Source organism: Channa argus, chromosome 6 (genome assembly GCF_033026475.1).
Source record: "Channa argus isolate prfri chromosome 6, Channa argus male v1.0, whole genome shotgun sequence".
NCBI classification, from domain to species: Eukaryota; Metazoa; Chordata; class Actinopteri; order Anabantiformes; family Channidae; genus Channa; species Channa argus.
Genome location: NC_090202.1, coordinates 16627182 through 16648830, shown reverse-complemented (window position 1 = coordinate 16648830; position 21649 = coordinate 16627182). Strand labels below are relative to the sequence as shown.

General features: G+C 40.6%; 1 protein-coding gene across 1 annotated transcript in view; it reads left to right on the top strand.

Annotated features, from left to right (window-relative positions):
• Positions 1–21649, top strand: part of clmpb (CXADR like membrane protein b) — a 63224-nt gene that overhangs the window by 25640 nt on the left and 15935 nt on the right. The window contains exon 2 of the mRNA XM_067507709.1: positions 20412–20563. Coding sequence (XP_067363810.1) covers positions 20412–20563 — 152 coding nt within the window. The remainder of the gene's footprint in view (positions 1–20411; positions 20564–21649) is intronic.

The following is a 21649-nucleotide window of genomic DNA, read 5'->3' as shown; positions in this document are numbered from 1 at the left end:
CGCATAAGGTGGGCTCATTTACAAAACATTCACCCAGTAGCTCCTGCAATGCTTTTAAGCCACATCATAATGTTTTAACTTCAAATCAATATTCTGGACTGTGAATTTCCTGCAAAAATTTTTTAGTAAATGCATATGTACTGTGGCCCCAGCCCAGCCTCATTCATTTATAATGACTCCGTTATGACTCCCCTGAGTCACGCCGGAGACCAGTGTCTCAGTGTTCAGTCAACCAGAACCTCTTGTTGGAGTAGGAAAGGCAGGGATGTGCCACCATACAGTGTTTGTAACACAAGAGCAGAGAAATGCTGCTGTGATATTAACATCTCATGCATAAGTGGACTGAGAATTACAGTTCTATTTAGCACACAGCACTTGGTTATAATTGTAAATTTATCATCCCAGACCAGAAGAGAATAAAAAACAGAAGTCCAGCTGTGGTGTTTTTCAAGTGTTTATTTGAAGTGAAGCTTAATATGATCAATTTGACCCATTTCATTATGCCAGAATAACATTAAAGGAAAAGTACAGGCCAGTGGTTGTTAAGGTCCAACTAGAACTATTTTTTAATCTACATATGTCTTCACATAGCTGTATCATAGCTGCCTAGCAGAATGATCCACTTAGCAAAGTGCACAGGACGGAAGCTCACAAGTTCAGTAGAAATGATTTCTATATGATCATTGCATTACTACATAACTGTGATTTTGCTGCTGGATCTAAATAACATACAGCACATGCAAAGTCTTGATGACCTCCAAGACTGCCCCTAGATGGACACCTCTCAGGAAAAAGAGAATAGGCCGACCCAAAACACATTACATTACCAGCTGAGCCGAAGGAAGCCGACATGAGGCACAGTGTGCCGCTCAAGACAAGTGGCAATGGGGGCAAAATGTTGATGTCTTATGTTCCACTGGGAACATTCTTCAGTTATGTGCTGCATAGCAGCTCCCCCATTGGTATGTGATTGTTAGTGCGGATGGGTAAATGAGAAGACGTGTAAAGTGCTTTGGGTGGCAGTGAGGTAGAATAGAGCTATATAAGTGCAGACCATTTACCATTTAAAATGCATTTATATTGAGAGAAGTCATTTAGAAATTCATTCTCAAGAAAAGCTGTTTCAAAGCTTATGTGCGTCATATGAAAGCTAAACTTTGATTAACTTAGAGATTAGTGATGCAGGCCAGATCTAGTGGATCAAGAACTGAGGGAAGTGGGATGGCAAAGGAAATTGTCTTCATAAAAATGCCAATATTAGTCATAATAATTACAGTGGTAATAGCCTACAACCAGCCAGTGTCATAAACACTGTGGAAAAGGTTCAACAGCTTTAACAGGTAGACTCGGATTGGGCAGTACTTGCACCAAATCCTTAGTGTAACAAATATCTAGTGTTTTATTTCATTTTACTTGAGCAGAGTCAAGCCAGGTAAAAGATTCTTGACACTTCGATCTTTAGATGGAAAATATCATGTACCAAAATGAATGTCTAGGAATGTATATGAATCATAGCCCTCTGCTCTCTGTTAGACCTTTTACTCTGATCTAGGTAATTTTTTTAATGTTTCAATATACAACTGAGAAAGGCTTTTTGTCAAGTTTTGAAATCCTTATTTTTTGTTTTTTATACTTCATATAAGTAAGCTTCACGTATATATTTTGTATATATTTTTAATTCACTAAGAACAACAGCAGTCTCAGTTTTGTGGGTAACATAATTTCCATCTGTTTAAAAGCTGTCATGATTGTGACTTACTTTAAGTGAACCTTCTTTGCCATTTTCTTTTACAGATCTGTGCTTTCAGGCTATACACTTTGTTGCTCATGTCATCTCCACTATATATTTTTTTTTCTGGGCTCTGAATTTAGTAACAAGTCTCACTATTTTTCAAATAGGTTTCTGTAAAATTGTATTTTATGTTGCATTATTCTGTGCCTAGTCCAATTAGCTTTGTACGCAAAACAAGTGACAACCCATTTTATGTTACATGTCAGTAGACAGTGCTCATCTGCAAAAGGACAACTCTACATTTATAATGAAGACAGGACTTAGTGGGACTTATGTCTAGCTGTTAAGGAGTTGCAGGCACATGCATGAATATTCTGCACACTGCTGTCACAGCCCAGCCTCAGCTTGGATCTTGTGATAGTCTCTCAGGTGTTTTAGAGTCAAGGAACAGATGCTTTGCGAGGGGAAGAAGCTGGTGCCAAGTGACTAAAACCTAAACATTGTGAGAGCACACTTGATCCACTCTGTCTCCTACCTTGGGTTCCTTCATTCTTTCATCACTCCCTGCCTCTCCTCTCCCTACTTTCCATGAACCTTTTATATCCTCCTCCACTTAGCCCATCCATTTTGGCTCTAGCCCTGACACTGTTTTTTTATCTGTATCTACTTTCCATTTCTTTCTTTCTTTCTGTTCCTGTCCTCTTCTCCATTCACTCCCCTCCTCATCTGCTATGAACAAGTTGGGCTGTGGAGAACACAGAGCCTGAGGACAGGATGTCAGGAAGTCAGCTCCCATGAAAGGCAATGGGTCGCCACCATGCCTGTATAAGGCCAGATGACTGGCTAGTGTGAGTTAGTAAGTGTGTGTGCATGTGTGTTTATCTCCGGGCATTTGAGTAAATGTACTCAACGCTGTGTTCTTCCACACAAGAATTTTAAAAAGTTTTGGGCAGCAATATGTTTGTGTGCGTGCGTGCACACAGTTGAGTTTATGTCACGCCGGCATTAGTGTGTCTTTGTGTAACTGCAATCCAGCAGCAGGCTGACGTGTGCCATACAGCCACAGGGACTGACGGGGTTCTGCTCTCTCTCAGCTAATCCAAACAAAACTCAGGCTGAGCCAGAATGAGGAATGTTGGTGAATGTACACTGTTGGTTATAGGTGCAGAGGGACATCCAGGATGAGTGTGGATTGAAGGGTTAGTCTGTTTGTGTGTGCATGAAACATGGACCAACTTTGTTTTTTTTGTCCTTGCTTCTTCCTGTATTGGTGTATGTGGGTGTGTTTCTCTGTTTGCAGCTCACTGGTTTCTTTGTGCACTTAATTCAAAGTGCTGTGTTAACTTTCAGGAGCCTCTTGGTGATCAGGCTATTCTTGTCCACAGATTTACCTGATTTACCTTGCCATGTATAGTCATAGAGAGATTCCTCCCAGCTGAAGCATTTTCTGTCTGTGGTAGCATTGTACAGAAGGGAGTAAAAAAAATAAATTCTAACACATCCAGACACAAACCAACACACACAGACACACACAGAGTGTGTACATACACACACACACACAGACAAAGGCACAACCACAACTGTTATTTTTCTCAATACATATGTGATTATTCTTCATGTGTTTATTCCTCTTCTTCATGTGTTTATCTGAGTCTAAGTGCTTCCTCTGAGACACTAAGTTCTGTATACAAAAACAACTCATTTTACTTCCTGAAAGTGAAATGCTCATATGAGTTTTTTCTTCTTTTTCAGTACCATTTGCACAACATATTCCCATTTGGCTCCTTCCTCAGATTCCTGTTACATTTCAAAACTTTAACCACTAACAGTGGATCTGCAGTTTCCTCAGGCTGACTGGGTGGATACAGTCGAGGCTTGAAAATGTGAGTGTTTCCCTGAGCAAGAGGGATCATTAGCCACTTGTCAACGACAGGACGTCTTGGCTTCTTCTGTGAACCAGCAGGGTGTGATAGGCACTGAGGTTTGCTGTGGTCAAGAGGCTATTGTGAGGCCAGTAGTGTGGCACAGTTGGAGATACCCATCAGACACATAAGTGTCACTGTTGACGAATAAGAGAAAAAAGTCGTCAAGAGGTTCGGAGTTTGACATGAGGTGTCAATTGATATGATACAGTATTTGTATGTGTATGCACATAATGAGGGTAATGAGATTTCAATCCAAAGGACTGTATTGAGAGGATGATAACATAAAAAAATCAGCCAACATAATTATTTTATTTCCGGTCAATATTTTGGAAATTAATTGGTGTACAGTAGGGGGTAATTAATTAATTTACTCTTCATCAAAACTTGATGAATATAGTGAACGTAATGCTGAATCATACAGCTCACATCACATGATTGTTGTTGCTTGTCATGTACTGTTGCCCTTTTGCTTGGCTATATATTGTACGTGTATGTGAGAGACAGCATGAGAGTGACTGTGTATGTGTCTGATTAGTCTCCATTTATCTCTGGAACCCGTTGGCAATAGACTTTAGAGCAGCTGTGACTACTGTCACCTCTGACCTCTGAATATTTTACTCCCAGGGTACGTAACAACATATTGCATGTGCTTCTGCAGAATGTTTTTTTTTAATGCACTACCATGCTTAAAGACGACGGTCCATGTTGTTGTATGCATTACTACTGTACACCACCATCTATTAATATAAAACTTTGCAGTGCATCAGTGGCACTGCAGTAGGCTTTTATGTGTGGAGATAATAAACCTTTTTTGCAATGAAATCTAAACATTTATCTTCTGTGCACTTCATCGTGTAACTTTCTGGCATTTATGAAACAATGCAGCAGTGGAGCAGCCTGTTTACAATGATGATTAATCCATTTAAAATGGCACACGTTCAATCACTTTAACAATTTGGCAAGAGCCCCGTACCCTAGCTTGGTCCCATAACTGGAACTAGTTAGCAGAAAAGGAAACCATATACACTGTATATAACCCCCATCTGCTTTATCCATTCATAGCTCCCAGACACAAGTAACATGCCACTTCACAAAAGGGCCAATTAAAAGCCAGTGACATTCAGGTGTGGGAGACAGAATAACATTAAAAGTAATTCCTCCGAAAACCCAGTGACATTACAGCAACAGTCAACTGACTAGAGCACAGACATTCACTGATCATCTTTCTTCTACTGCATTCTGTATTGAAAAATTCAGTACTGTGCCAGTGGAAACTTCATACAAATGAACAGCCCTTCAAATGTCATTACGCATTTGACCTTTGCTTTTAACAGTTGAGATGATCTACATAAGTATATGTAGTGTAGTACAGTAGTATAGGACATATCATATGGACATATCATATGCATATACAATAATAATACATATGGCATATTGTAGTCATAGCTATACATTTGCTATTGAAAATGAATGTGCTAAAAAGAGGAAGAGGGTCCCTCCATCTATTCTCTCCATGCTCCTGCAGATGTTCCTCGCCCCTGTGGATTAGTGTGGGATAGGAGAAAGGCTGCAATAAAGAACATCTCAGAGATGAAGGACACTGTGGCTTGAAGGTCGTACTGGGGAGTCAGTAGCACAGTGCTTAGGGCAGCATTACTCTCTCACTCGAGTTTCTATGCACGTGTGTTCACAAACCTGCTAGGTATGCAGAATCAAGATAGTGTGTATGTGAGGGCTTCTGCCATGTCTGTGCGTATAGTAGAGTACAAATGTGTTCAAGCATACTACCTCTATATGTAACGTGTAAATGCTGCATCTTGTAAGTATGTGGAAAGAGAACGGGAGATGCTATCTATACACAAGATGAGTGTCTGCTCCCAAAGACCTCGCTCAAGGCTAAAGTCTTCTACTCATTAAATCATACAGACGTAGCCTTCTTCTCCATCACTCTCACACCGAAACCTTTCATCAGCATATGATGCAGATGTCTTTGCACTGCCGGCAGCAAATTAACATCTGCATTAACAATTCAAGTAGGTATCACTCTGCAGGTGCACTGAAACACACTCTATACTGTATGGTGCACATTACTAGCAGTGCTTACAGATCTCAGGTAGCTGTTAGCCTTGCTTCTTTTGCAGACCCTCAAGTGTCACATTGCATCAATGGGAGGCACCACTAATAAAAATATTAATATGGCAAGGATAAGAGAGAGAGAAGCTTTATTGCTCCTTATTTCTCCTCTTCCCCTCAGCAAACAGATTTGTACCTAATCTATGAGGGATACGGAGAGATAAAGTGGTCCTGATTGTCTACACCAGGATAAATAAACATATGTCTGCTGCAAATGGATCTATGCTGCAGATTAAATGAGGAGAAGTAATTTCTGTTTCACGTTAAAATCTTCCTTTCTTTGAGTAAATGAAATTCTGATGACACAATCATTGTTTTTCTCTGCAGTTTCAGTTCAGCAGGAAGCTAGATCAAACTTTAGGAAAACTTGTTTCCTACGAATGCCCTGTGACAAAATAAACATGACATGTTCTCATCCTTACAACATTAAATTACATTGATATTTCTAAGTTTAAATGAGAATCTATTTTGAGGTTCATGGCAGTGGTGCAGTTCAAAATGGACTCTCTTACTTTGTTCTTCTTGTTTCTTCTTACTCTTGGTTCTGCATTATATGCTCTCTTAAGCCATTTGTTATAACAAGGCTGCATCATCACGTTGATCTATGCTGGGCTGTTTTTTTTTATTTTATTTTATTTTATTTTTTATCCCTTTTCAGATGAAATTAGCAGTTAGGGATGTGCCAAATCAGCATGTGGCATGTAGGAGGAATGCTGCATGTCTGAACAGTTTCTTCTGGACAGAGGAGAAAACATTGTCATTGTCCTGGAGTTGGTCCAGCCATGCATGGCACAAGCATTAAGTACTCATGGCTGAGCAGGCACCATGCAGAGGATAAAAGTGTGCTTTTATGGCAATGAATGGCTGTGCGTGTGTGTGTGACTGTGTGTGTTCTCTATTGGTTCTGATGAACAGTTAGAATGAGCGATGTAAGATGGATAAGGATGGTAACAGTGTAACTTAATGAGATCGGTTTCAGGTGATGCTGTGTGGTTTGCAGGGTTGTTTTATGATACGTTTACTAATCAGCTGTTTTAAAAATGTAAAAATGCTTCAGTTTTTACACTGGATGCCCTTCCTGCCACAACCCTCTAAATTTGTCTGGGCTTGGGACAGGGATTTGAACCTGCAGCCTTCCAAATCCCAACCCAATGCTCTACCACTAAGTCACCAGGCCCACAAAATAAACATCTAGAAGATGGCTTTTACATATTGATATCCTGCAAGACAACAAAATAATCCTTATAAACCTTATAACCTTATAAATTATGACTTTTTTACTGTTCCCTTTTTGTGCCACATATTAATTATTTCAACTATGTCAATTTGATGCCTTTTACCTATTCGGAATATCATTGGATTTCTGTACTGACTGCTGTTGCCCCTGCCATAATATTAATGTACTGATGTGGATTTACAGTGTTTACATTTTTCTCCTGGACCCCCTGGACAAATTTTGAGAATGTATTCTTCCACAGTCCTTTAACTTAAACCTTAAACCTGTTGGCCTGTTGTTGATCCTAAAACAAAAAAGGTCAGAGGGAATAAAGAATACATCAGAGCCTGCATACATCATCTGGTGTTGGCCAGACAGACAGATGGGACCTGCAGTTGCCACCTGGCTTTCTGGATCACTGAAGATAATTATAGCTTTGCCTTCATGCCCAAAGCTTATACACTGAAACCTTCATCTGACATCGACCATACATTAACCCCTTTGTTGTTTTGAGTGTCAGTATGCAGGCTATTACCTGGTGGAAAGAATAAAAGTACATGTTAACAAATTAAAAATTTAGCCTCAATTGGTAGTTTTTAATTTTGCAGACTGAAATCAAATGTGTCTGTACATGATAGACAGAGACAGACATAAGAAGAAAAGATTGTTTGAAACAGAGCTGAGCCTCACTCAAAAATGGTAGAGAAACTGTAGGATGAAAGATTTGCTTTCCAGAGTGAGCAGAACGTTCTCAGTAGTGCACCACATAAACCTTTCGCTGGTCAGGGGCTGTGCTTAACCTTTGTGTGGGATCCAAAATGTCAAACAGCCAAACGTCTTTCATTAATCTCAAGACAAAAGCTCCTTGCATCAGCACAACCTGCAGTGTGCTGGCAAAGTGAGACTCATATTCCGAGCTTTTAGAGAGAAAAATACACCGCTAGGCCGAGCTGCTCCCACTCATGTTACGGCACACTGCTTTCGTCGTTTTCCTCTTGCACCTTCTTCTTTTTTTAATTAAGAATGAAAAAGTGCCAAAGGGCTGATGCATATGGGACAAAGTACTTAGGATGTCTGGCTCTAACTAAGATTCTACATTCTGGTTCCTAAAATAAATCCATTTATTGTCTCCCCCCTGGGTATACTTTTTCATGCCTAAAAGGAGCATGATGTTGATTATAGCTTTAGCTGCCACACTCTCGGGACTACCCAAACTTAAGCTCTGTGGCCAAATTTAAATAAAAGCACTGTGGGGCATACATTTGCATAATACACACATGGGAAAAAGAGGGAGCTCAAAGGTAAAACCTGAGATGAAGTGATTGCTACTTCTATGAAGAAAAAATATTCAAGTTCCTTTTTCCCCGCCCCAACAAAATATCCACTCCCCACATCCAGATGCTATCATCTGTTAAATTAATACCTCAACTCAATGACATATCCTCAGATACACCTCATACACATTCATCCTAATGTTTAATTCACTTGAAAGTTGAGCACAGGGCATGTTTTCCTTTCTTTCCGCTCCCTTTCTCCATCTCCCTGTGGCGATGTCACAGGGGATTAAGTCACGGAGGCCAAGGGACTTGTTTGTGATTCATTTGGAGGGAGGTCTAACCCGGTAGTAGTAGCCACAGGGTACGCAGCTAGCGGGCTATAGCTCTCACACTTTCCTGTATGTTAACATGGACAGTGAACGTAGAACAGTGTCCAATGGGACTCATAAAGAGGACGTAAAGGGAGAAATTATGTAAAGTCAGATTACATGTTTCAGGATGAAGTAAATCACTTTATGACGTAAGTCATGGTGTGTATATAAAAGTTTAGGATCTTTTAGAAAAGGAATTAAGCAAACAATATTGCTGTTTGCCATTTTTATATTCATATTAAGTTGCCTTGTGGTATTCATTAATTGGAGCTCATAATATGAACATTTTCCTTTCTATTTCTTCATTTACATAGCTTCTAATTTGCTATTGTTGGGTAACTTTAACTTTAAAAGAACTTCTATAATTAACTCATTGTATACTAAATTAAACAATAGGCCAGTGAAATGTACAGTTACACCAAGTAATTAGCTTTATGACAAACTGTACTGTAGATCTAATCTAACTTTTAGATACAAAGCATTGTTGTAATGTGTTACCCATAATGTTCACATTTAATTGTCAAATCCAGTGCCCAGTGCCTACTGAAGATTTTTAACAAACCTGTTGGATTTGATTAACTGCTGTAATAAGTCTGTGTGTGTGTGTGTGTGTGTGTGTGTTGTGGTGAGGCTTGCTTTTAATAAGGTTTCTCACAGTAGGTAACCCACTACTAGTGCTAAAGATTACTTAAAAGCACATGTTCAACCACAAATCAAACTAATCTCGTTTTTCTGTTGTTCCATCTCTAGTTGGCTTTGTTTGTAATGAAATGTGGTTTGTTGTTAGTGACAGACTACAGTAAAACAGTTATCCAACATCACTACATGTCAAAGGAAGTGATATACTACTGCAGGTCAGTGAGATCTACTGTCTTCTTTTAATTGCTCTTTTAATTAACTTGTGTCTAGCCTTCGTCTTGTCAGAGGATGCCCGTGCATGCCATTTAGCACGAGGTAATGAGATTAACCTCTCGTTGACCAAACAAATGTAGATTAAACATTATGGGCAAATGAAATGAGCTGGGCTTTATTTACTCATGTGTGCAGGCTGGCGGCAGGCAGGCGAGCCACAACTCTCTCAGCGGTAACATTGCTGAAATGTCAAGGGGGATAGAGGGGAGTGCGTTTGGCATTGAGTCTCGAGTGTGGCCAGGACCAGCTGCATGGGAAGGAAAGAGAAAGCAGCCGGCCCTGGAAAAAAGTACGAAATTCTCCTGCGCTGTCTTGCTATCTCAGGAGAGGCGACTGCAGACAGTTGATGAAAACAGGCCACTAATCAGTCAGTCACACTAACACATGTGTTAATACAGGCGCACAGAAACAGCATCCAGGGTCCCTCCATCTGCCTCTCTCTCTTGCTGTTTCACTTTGTACATTTGGTCAAAAAGACAAGCACAAATGGCACCCGTTCAATCAGTCTACATACACACATGTATACAATAACAAGACCTCAAGCTTTTCTGCCTTGACTAGTTTTACTATTCTACACTTACTGGTCGAACCAAGAGGGAACAATACATGGCATTTATGCCTGTTTCTTTTTTTTTTTCCTTTTCCACAGGAATTCGTTTTGAAAGTTTGCAGTGTTGCTCAACACTTGGCTGCAATGTCTGTGGACGCAAAATATGAACAATATGCCTCAGAGATCTTAAACACAGAGTCATATCCTCTAAATATTCAGGATTTATGTCTAAGGTGCACACTATTCAGTCAAGCAATATTCAAAAGGGTGTCTTGGGAGCAAAAACAGGTCTTACTTTTACAAAATAAAAAAGACATTTTATCTTTTAATTCAGACGGTGATCTATCTTGGAATCAACAAAAGGTTTTTTTTTTGGTTTCTTGTAATCTGAATCACATTCTATTGGCTATTTTAAGTTTTGTTTGATGCTGATAATTCTTGCTGCAAAGTTCTCGTAGATTGGCCTTGTTTCCTTTGGCACAACACTTAAATGTTTTGATGCCAGTGGCCTATTTTAAGCATTCAACACACACTCAGTGAAATGTGACAGATTCATTTGTGTTTTAGGTAGAATCAGATTTAAATGTATATTCAAATGATAATGGCAGAATGTTTTATCTAGTTAAATTTAGGACCTGGATTTGCTTTATGGAGGAAACCTCTACTGGGACAGTGTGAGCCAATTGCAGAGACTTTAGCTTTGACCTTAGCCCTATTTCCTCTTTGCCCAGGGTGTCACTGCAAGCGAATGGCCTTCTCTTAGACAGAATAAGCTGACTTGGCTCAGCTAGTGCCGCACCTTCTTTTAATCAGGCTTCGGGGAGTGAAATATGGGCCTGGAGAGCAGGCTGTACCCGAGCTCCATTCATCTGGTTTCAATCTTCTCTCCGCCCACGGATGTGGCCGCGTGGGCATTCCTTTTCTAGACATTTGGGGAGGTGGGTAAAAGTGGCGCTGAGCAGCACAAAGGGCAGGCCTGTTTGTTTGGAAAAGTGTGTGTGTGTGTGTGTGTGTGTGTGTGTGTGTGTGTGTGTGGGCGTGCATGCGTCCGTGTCTGTGAGTGTGTGTACATGAGCATGTGCATTTTAGAATCACTGTTAGAAGCCTAAAACATGCAGACAGGGGACTTAAAGAAAGCTGCAAAGTGCTAATGCCTTGTATGCTGATGCTCCTCTGAAATGTACAATAGGATTAAACTGTCATGAATTATAGAGTCACACTTTTCTTGGCTGACCTTTAACAAGTTAATGTGTCTCTTGCTTTATTTTCCAAAGTCAATGCATTCCACGTACATGCTGTATGAAATATATTGCTTTTAATTAACTACAGCCCAAGGGCACAGAACATTTCCAGATATTCTCTCTTTGTGTTGGATCCACCACACAATGTAGGTGTTTTATATATATATATATGTGTGTGTGTGTGAGTGTGTGTGCCTGTGTGTGTGTGTGTGTGTGTGTGTGTTTGTGTGTGTGTGTGTGTGTTTGCCTGTGTGTGTGTGGTAGGTGAATAAGGTTAGTGTCGTGCATGAATGGCTTTTGCTAATCATAAGGACAGATGGTAGGTTGGTCCATTAGCTCTCCTAAATGAACCTAACTGAGGTATTCCTGGAAGCCTTGCAGGCTCTGTCCCCGACCTCCCTGGCAATAGTGCAGTCACCACTCTGCCTCTCTCAGCTTCCCCACCAGTCAACACCTTCCAGTATACATTTGCCAAAACAGACGTGGCAACTGCTCACCTATATGGAAATGGCAGCCATCGGCGAGTGCTTCCTAGTCACACGATTGGATGGATAAGTTACCTCTCTGTCCTTTGCAGCAGCAGTAGCATCTACAGTATCAGTGACTGTCACAAAATCATCCCCTCATTTGACTATGAGGTGTCTCCTGCTTTGTTATTTTCCACTTAACTTATCAACTGAAATCTTGTGTCAGATGCATACCATAGGACTGGCGACAGAACTAATATGTCAGTGACTCAGGGCCGGGCGGATGGAGAGAGGGAGTTAGCGTCCCGTCTGTTTTCAATTAGCTGATGAAATGTACAACATGGGAGCTGCTCGGTTGTATTTAGTTCCTATTCTCCGTGGATCCAGCAAAGTAAATTAGCATCTTTTCTGAAAGGCTTCGCTGTCTAACCCAAGGTGAACTGGAGACTTTAGCAAGTGACAAATAATCATTGTGACCTAAATAATGGACTTAAATCTGGGTACGCATAGAGGCAAGAAAGAGGAGAAGAATAAGAGGAGTGTCCAGAATACTCACACACTCCTGACTACGAGTTCCCAAAATTTTGTGCTTACGTATCCAGATTGGGCCTTTCTTACATTGCTTCTAAAGCTGAACTTCAGTGCTCCAAATATAGCTCAAGCTCCAGCCTTCTTTTCCTCCTATTTCTCTTGTTCGTCACATGCCAGAAAACTTAACCATATAGCCCACTGTGGCTTTTATTGTCTTCCCACAAGTTGTTAAATGCTTCTTTAAAACACCATCAGGGTATTGAATTGCATTTAATAAAAGCCAAGGGTGTAGTACTTCATGGTGCATGAGGCAGATAGTGTATGAAGTTTCCACTAGTCTCACACTATTGTGAAGCATCCATCATCAGACAGAGCCTGTACAACCATGATACATTTCACTTCCTGTGGTCATACACCTAGTCAGCTCTATTTTCAACTTAATAGACATAAAAAAAATTGCAGATTACAGCAAAATGGACTTGGCAGCACAAAGGCTTATTAAGTATTGATCCGTTGAGGTCAGTGCCCATGTCCAGCCGTTTCAACAATGTGAGAAGAGTTCATTCACATGCTTGCCAGCCACAAATTGAGATTAGACCGCATAAATAACTGGGGAAACGGTGGAGCATTTTGTGTCCTGGGGAACAGAGAACTGTGCCTATGCTTCCTAAATATGGCTGCAAGAGCTGTAGGAGGAAAGGACTGTTAATATGTGCACTGTGGGCAATATGGCTGTTTACATCATAGCTATCCCATCTGTCCAAACTTCAGTACTGCTTCGCTGATATGATATCATGCCATACCAATGCCCAACAGGAAAGCTATAAGTTGATCAGCAGCAGGCAAACCTGTCGTCTACAGTGTTTTAACGAATGCAGCTCATCTTGTTTCTCACTGCACCATCTGTCAGCCATGCAGGGTCAAACAGAGCTTGAACTCAGCGGAGAACAGACTTCCACTGTGGTGTGGGTACCTACACTTGAGATCTTTGTGATGAATATTTTCCACTCTTACTCACAAAGCCCTGCCAACAGAAATACCTTAATGCCACACAGACCACGAAATAAGCTCAGCCATGAAACAGAATACAGGGGAATTGGGAAAATGTTCTGGAGGAGTTCTTTTCCTGAGGGAAACAAAATTTGATTTATGTTTAAATAAATGTAACTTCCATAACTGGATTTGCAGTTGTTTTTGTTTGATAGCCCAAATTGCGTACTTAGCACTTTAAAATCAAGCAGTTGTTTCCCCCTCAGTCTTAGACACATGGTAGTAAAAATGAGCTCCATCAAAACATTCCTACCAACAGTATTGGAGATTGTAATATGGTAAATGACTTACTTACCTCTGTCCTCTATTAAAATGTGTTTTCTCAGTTGGGGACACGGGTTTATTCAAGGCTATGTGCTTGTGCTGCAGGGAGGATGTGCCCTTTACATACACATGCACATACACACGCACAGCTTCAGTAACCTTGGTGATAAGTTTTTGCAAGACGTTAACTCTCTCTCCTCACTGCTGCGTGTTTCTTCATAGTCTTAGGTTTGGAAACGCTCATGCAGAACAAAGTGAATATGCACACATGCTGCTTTGTTTAGGCTTTGCCAGATGTTCAGAGGATTCGTTGCTACAGCAAAATAGAGAGGTCACTGTCCAAGCCCCATTTAACTGAAGCATGTTATCTAGTGCAAAACGGACTATTTGACATTTGGACCTTTTTCGGTCTAAACACATTAAACGGAGGAAAAATATCTTGAATGGTGTTTTTTGGAGCTGAATGTAACCTTGTAAATAGTTTAACCCCACACACCATGCAGAAATCTAGCTGAACTCTCTAAGATGCATTGCTGTAATTAACGTTTTAAATGTGGACCATCATTCCTCCAATGATTATTTGGTTTTTAATTAAAAAACAACTTTCGGCCAATCACAATACTTATTTTCTTTTTTGTTGTGTTTCTGAAGCAGAATAAAGTTCATCTAAGCCTCCAGCTTGTCACTCTTTCCATTTGGTGATGTACACTCACCAAAGCAGCATCTCTTTTGCAGGCTGGTGAAAGTGCTGCATGGAATTGAAAGACTTTGGCCTAAAGTGGAACTATTACTCCCTGTGCTCTAGTTGTAGTCTAAAACCAGAAGATTTATGGAGCAGTCATAGCATCTTGGACAGCTCCACCCATGAGTGTGGGTGGCGCTACCAGATGCAGCATTGATAAAATGTGTATTGCACTGTAAGCAGGTTTCACTGACTTTGCCACCCTTAGGGAATAGTGTAATTAGCTATTAGCTTTTTTCCCCATCTCCTCCTTATTTCCTTATTTTGCTGAGGGAAAATGTAGAATACTTTTGGGGAATTAACGGTGCTTGTCGCAAAAGTAATTTCTGATCTATTTTGGGGATGTCTCAGCAGGATGGTGTCCTTATCATGTGAAGTGACACTAATGAGTTAATGAAAACGGATGCTAATGAAGGCAATGTGACCACATGGTGAACATTTTCCAAGGACTTCCAACATTCAGACCTCAGGGGTATTTAATCTCACCTTTTCCCTATTCCCATTGGTCACCCCTTTTATTTCCCTTTTCCCTTCCTCTGCCAGGTTACAGAGGCGATCATGGAAATTCTATTCTGTACTTTTCTTGTCAAACTCAAGCATTACTGCTCTAGCCAGAGATTTTGAAAAGCACTCATCAACAGTATCACCCTCACTTTTGGAGAATTTCCCTTAGCTGTCAAAAAAACTGGTTTTCAGTAAGATGTGCTACTGTACTTTGCTTAGAAGGATGCAAAAAAGCAAACTTTGGTAACATGAACACAAAGTAGTGATATGCTGAGTTCCAGTTCCACTGTACCTTAAGAAACAGCAGCATAAATAATAACAAGTAATAAGGTGTCAATGACATATTCTGCTATTTTAATAAATCCAGCAGTTTCACACTAGCTGCACATCAGCACATACTACACGTATGTAACGCAAAAATGTAACGCAAAGTAGTTGTTTTTTACAACATAAAGCAGAAAGAGTTATTTTAAGAGTTACTTTAAGCTATTACTAATTAGCAGTTACATATTGTTTGTTCATTACTCATCCCTTGGTAATAATATGCACTGTATTGTAAAGTGTTGCCAGCAAAAACTCAGTATCAGCAGAAGGGAGCATGGGTTGCTGGATGTGAGGCAAGGAGAATTATGGGATTTTGTCCCTTCAAAGTGCCAGCCTCCAGTCAGAGAAAAAACAGCTCCTTTGATTTTTACAGAAGTAATATATTCATGAGTTGGACCTTGAAACTACAAGGAGACTAGTGTAGTGTGCCATATTCAAAACATGTGTTTTAATGGGGCATGATAACTTCGTACATTAAAAAGAGACTTACCCTTAAAGAAGCTATAATTAAAAGGGAGCTGTGGCTGTATGAATAAAGGACTCTCTCACACAGTGTGCGTGGGGATTGTTTTTGTAGGCGCTCAGTTTGCACTGACAACTGGAGGCAGCCTCTTGTCTGCTGAGACATCTAAGGATTTCTTGGTGTTTCAAGCAAGTGTCTCAAGATCCCCAAACAAATCAGGAAAGAAAGATGGGGAAGATGTTAGCTCCTACCTATGAATCTTTGAGCTACATTGGGCGCATATATGTATATATGTGTGTGTGTGTATATATGTGTGTGTGTCTATATATATGTATATATACATACATACATATACATGTGTGCGTGTGTACGTGTTGTATAATGTAATGTGGATCCTTATTTCAGACCACACATAGTGTTGTGCTCTTGGTGGAAACAGCACATTCTTTTAAACAGCACAGTATTTTACTTTTGTCTCATCAGCCCTATGCTTCTTTCAGCACGTTCCCGTGTCAGCTAAAATCGAGCTGTATGTCAGCAGAATAGATGAATTGTGTTTACATTTGCTTGATCAGATTTTGCTATTTATATGCATGAAGTCCATAATTTTAGAGAATTTGTCTGGAGGCCTTATCCTAAACATTCATCTTTCTCCTGCATCAGTTCCTTGTTGTCTGTTCATGTACAGATTGGCGATGTTGGGAGATCATAGTTACTTTGGCCTGCTGTAAAGTGGCCATACACATTAGCCACATGTGTCTTTATGCCGTATGACAGCAGCTGTATTACATACAAATCATAGGTCTATGTGCTGAGGCACCAACATAATATTGGCAAAGAAAGGCCCTGCTATGCAGACAGTGTTGGATATATCTTTGTGACAGAGCATATATTCACATAAAGCATATATCATATACACGCAGGTCAAGCGGGTATATAAAATGTAGACTGGTGCGCATTCTAGACAGGAAAACCAGTATGAATATACACTGTCATTGTCAAAATGAAAATAGAACAGTGACGCCTCTGATCTTTTTCTCCTTTTGTGCATTTGCTAACCTGTGACTAAAACCACTTTTGTGACGGTATAATCCTTCCTCCATACCAGTGACTTACAGTAAGTGCTCAAAATAAGGCATTGCACCATCCCTCTTCCCCTCCCTCAACCCATTTTTCTCTGTCCTTTACCCCCCCCCCCCACACACACACACACGCACACCCACACACACAATCTCTCTCTCCCCTCCTCCCTTCTGATGTGCTGTGTTTGAGTACCAGAGGTCATAAGCTTTGTACATGGTGAAGGCCCCAGCCAGTCGGATGTGCTGACTGAGGGGATATGGGGCTTGACTTTGGGCACTGTGAAAGATCCAGGCCTGCCTTGTTTGTCTGTCTGTCCGTCTCACTGGCCACACTATAATAAGATTGTAGGGCTCTGTAAGGCGGATTTACTGGAGCACAACTCCCCCTAGGGCCTTTTCATAGAAATTGGTTCCTCTATATTTTGCCCTAGCCTCTCGCTCTCTCTTTCTTTGTCAATTGTGTGTATCTTTCGCTCTTTCACACTCTTTCTCTCTTTCGAAACCTCTGGTGTTAGCTCCCTCTTACTTTTGTTAATTATGATATGCTTCTTTCCGAGCCACAAATGGAAGCATGAAGCTGAGCCAAACACAGCTGAGAAAAACAGACACAATGAAAGAGAAAGGGGGTTAGAGGATATGGCACCCGCTACCATATCACAAGCCCTCTCTAAATTTATCTCTCCCTCAAGGTGCCAAGGTTTTTCAGATGGCCTTTCCCAGGTCTTTATGGAATTTCATGAAGACATGTAAATACACAAACAGCACAGTTACCAGAAATGTTATCTAGACTCAATATAGTTCACAGTTTTTATTGTTTCAAGGTCACCTTACTGCAAATTAAATGCCAAGGTCATAAACCCACACTTGACCAACAAATCAAATTATCATATGGTGTTTGCATAGCTGCCACAGAGGTAAATTCTGTTGTGTCTCATAGTTAATGTTGACACAAATGATGGTGTCTTGCAGTCCAACCATCCCAGCTGTGCACACGGTGAATTAGACCAATCCAACTGCGATTGGAAACTCACATCAATGCAAGCTTATTTTGGGTGCACTGTGTCATCCATTCCGCAGCACAAAAGCCCCTCTGCAAGACTATAAATAAGTGAGAAAGTGGGGAGAAGTGATTGTATACTAGGAAACCTCAACCTTGATTTGTCTCCGTTTGTCTCTGTTTCTGGAACAACTATTTTTATTTTTAATTTCTGTCCCCTATACAATTTTCTTTTTCCTTTAAAATGCTCATAGTTTATGGTGCAGTTCAGCACACCAGCAATGCCAGAGTTGACCCTAGTGATTGATTGATTGAAGGTCAGTAAGTGTTAACTAGTAATAAGTCAAGTACATACTTGCCCTGTCTGTCTTTCAGGTTTACTCTGCATTTTTAGTAGTGAGCAATTAAAGAGGAGGCGGGAGCTGAGAATGGAAGAGCCAATATAGCCAATATAGCTTAGATAGCTTGCCAATATAGCTATACAGTGCTGGGTTCAACCCCGAGCTGCTAATGAGTGAGCAGAACAATTACAAAGCTAGTCTGAGGAACTGATGGGAGATGGTGGGCAATGGTCTCCCTGCACATCCTCACACTACCATAAAGTAAAAACTCACACCATTAGGTCCAATCTACCTTGCACACACACTGTAACACACACGCACACTGACACACACACAGCATGACTTGTCCTTCTTCTCTCCCTTTTTTCTTACTTTCAAACGAATATCAGTGGGAAGCCCACAAGATGAATGACCCGGCAAATGCTGCATTAAAAAGTCATAAACGGGGATACCTTCAGGGTTTAGGAGCTCCTCTGAGAAGGGGGGTGGCCCTTACTTTTCTGCTGACTAATGGCTTCAACAAAGCAGGAGGTCCAACTCAGCTGACTGTCTCTGTGCATATGTGTGTATGTGTCTCACTGATAAATGCCAATTTAAAACCTTAAACATGACTGACAGAGAGCAGCTTGGAGGTTGTGTTTATAGTAGAAGGTGCACAAGGTAGATGTGGTGCTTAACAAAACTCGGAGAATGCGTGAAATCCACCAGATGAAGTCACCAGTATGGGTGAAGCTGTTTTGGAAGAAGTGGTTTCTGTGAGGCTTCTGTTTTCCTCTGTGCCCTGCGTCAGCACTGACTCAGTGGTTTCACAGCACAAAGCTGACATTTTCCAGGACTTTAAGATCACTTATGGGACAGGGTGTTGGCTCCTGTCAGGGTGGACCAGGGAACAAGTGGACATGCACCCAGTAAGTGCTGATGCATTTGCAGGCTACATATGGCCTTCTGTGGAACATTTGACAGCATGTGATTGTGTCTGCTGTGCACCAAAGCATTCTTTTAACAATCAGCTGGTTAATTTACTCAATTGCAGATGTTACAACGGTGAAGCCACATAGTTTTTTTTTCTTTTCAAATACTCTACCCATCTCACACCATAATGATTATTTATTTTGTGCAAATTGAGGGACCCACAGAGCACCTATTAAGCAGCATGACAATGAAAAGAAGATATAAAGCAATATTTACACAACCTGTAAATTTCTGCACAATACCAAATGAGCATCTGCTGGGCTGGATAACTTTATTTTAAGAACCCGGAATCCTCTGGAGCTACTGGCTTGTTTGGCAATTAAATTAAAGACAGGTATTTAAGTTGAATGTTATAGAGCTAAAAATATCTGTCATAATTCAGTGTGTAAGCTCAGTGGAGGCAGAGCTCTCCAGTATTGTATTTCTACCAGGTGTAGGGAGTTGAATATCTCAGCAGTGCACCACCCTCTCTAGACGCACACAAACACCATCTACAGCTCCAGCTTCCAGTAACCCCCAGTGACGCCCCTGGCTAATTCCACTCAAGCCCAATGGGCTGTCCAGCATCCTGCAGTAAATTAGCCTTGCTGCTACCCCGCTGAGACACAGGCCCTGACAGTCTGGCCAGTGCCCAAGGAGGCTTGTGTGTGCACACACTCTTAATTATTTTTACTTCAGTACAAACTCTTCACTCACTGTATTTCGCAATATTTTTGGTATGTGTATGATAAAGCCTGCATAGTTGTTGTGCAATAGTTGAAAATGTCAAACCTGTACCCATTTTTTGTACTTTGTCACACAAAAACAAATACAAATGTATCCGGGGATAGTTAGGAAACTAACTAACTGTCTCTTCAATTTTAAAGCAAAATTATTATTTCTCATGTTTTGTTGCCCCCTGTTGTGTTGCTCTGTTGCTCTGTTGCTACCTTCTTTTTCAGGCCACAACTTCCTAGAGCTGTTGCTGTGAATATGAATGTGCATTTTGAGTGCCCCTGTCAAAATAGGGTAAAAAAGATCACCATAATACTGACCTCATATGCCAAACTCTATTTCTTGTAAAAAGAATTTCCATTCTGACTCTCTTCAGTGTCAGGGTGTGACATATTTGAGCATCTGTCAAAGAGTGATTTGGATCCTGAGTCCCCCCCTGTGTCTTCTGTCTCACTTTTTCCTCTATCGCCGTGGTTTTACTTCATATCCCCAACGTTTGCCTCTTGTCTTAAGTTTGGATTGAGCTGGAGTCCCAATCTGACATCTCACCACCTCTTCTTCTCCTTTTTTTGCCTCTTTCTATCCCTCTTCCTTCTTCCTCAGTCCTTTTCAGCCTGCTGTCGGTGGGTGCCCAGACAGAGATGAAGAAGGTCGTTGGGGACAATGCCACCTTACCCTGCCACCATCAGTTTCCATCATCCAGCTCTCTTGACATTGAGTGGCTACTGCAAAAACCAAACTCCAAACAGAAAGTGGTGAGATTCTTTTTGCTTTCTTGTATCCCCTTTGTATGCTGTCAACAATTATTTTCACTGTAACCTGACTGTGATTACAATGACTTATTGCTAATTTGGTTTGTGAGGCATAATTAAACTACTGTGAAGTAAAGTAAAAAAAAAAAATTTAACTTTAACTGGCTATTGCCAGAAAAAGTAGCCTAATTTCTGTTCTTTCACAGTAAAAGTAAAGGTGTTTTTTGTGCCTGAGGCAGATCATAAACACAAGAACAACTTGAACACATTTTCTAAGCCTTTGTATCCTGGAGTTATAGACTTTATAACCCTTTCTAGGGGACTTACAAAATGGCCATGGGAACTTTTGCACTAAAACATAAAACCTCTGTCTACTGTCTTTTTATGTAGCATATTATCTAGCATATTTCTCTTTCACGTTTACATAGGTTTTACCTATTGTTTGTCTTTCTTTCATGCACATCTTGCTGAGTGATAACCAGCAGATAATTGTTGCACATTATCTCAATGGCTGAAGTTATTGTGGCACTTTGAGTTTTAGTGGCTTCAGCAAAGGAACAATTGTGCTGCGGATTGCTCCCTTACCCGTTTTGCAGTTGCAACCTTGGACCGTTCACTAAAATTTCTACAGCATAAAAGAACTACAAACTAAAACAACAATTTGAACATAATTTTAAATTGACAAGTTTCACCAAGATAACTTTCAACACCTATAAGAGACAGAGGAACAAGGTTTTACATGACCTTTAATCTTAAAGGTGCCTGTTCACTTTTTGGCATAACCAATATTACTTTGACCTCATTCTAACTCACAGAGCAGCAGTGCTGCAGTATTTCTTCTTTAAAAAAACACTACACTAGAGACACTAGGTTTACTTGAGATTTTATTGCACACTGCTTCACCAACACACTGCAGCTGTGGTTGGACTGAGACTATGCACACAATTCCTTTTAAGCTCTGAAGAAGGCACAATTTTGCCAAGTGTTAGCTCACATAATTAGACACATAGTGCATATCAGGCACTGCTTTCTTTGTAGTTAATCATATCATTTTTGTGTGTGTAATGATTTTCAAGGTTTCACACTGTA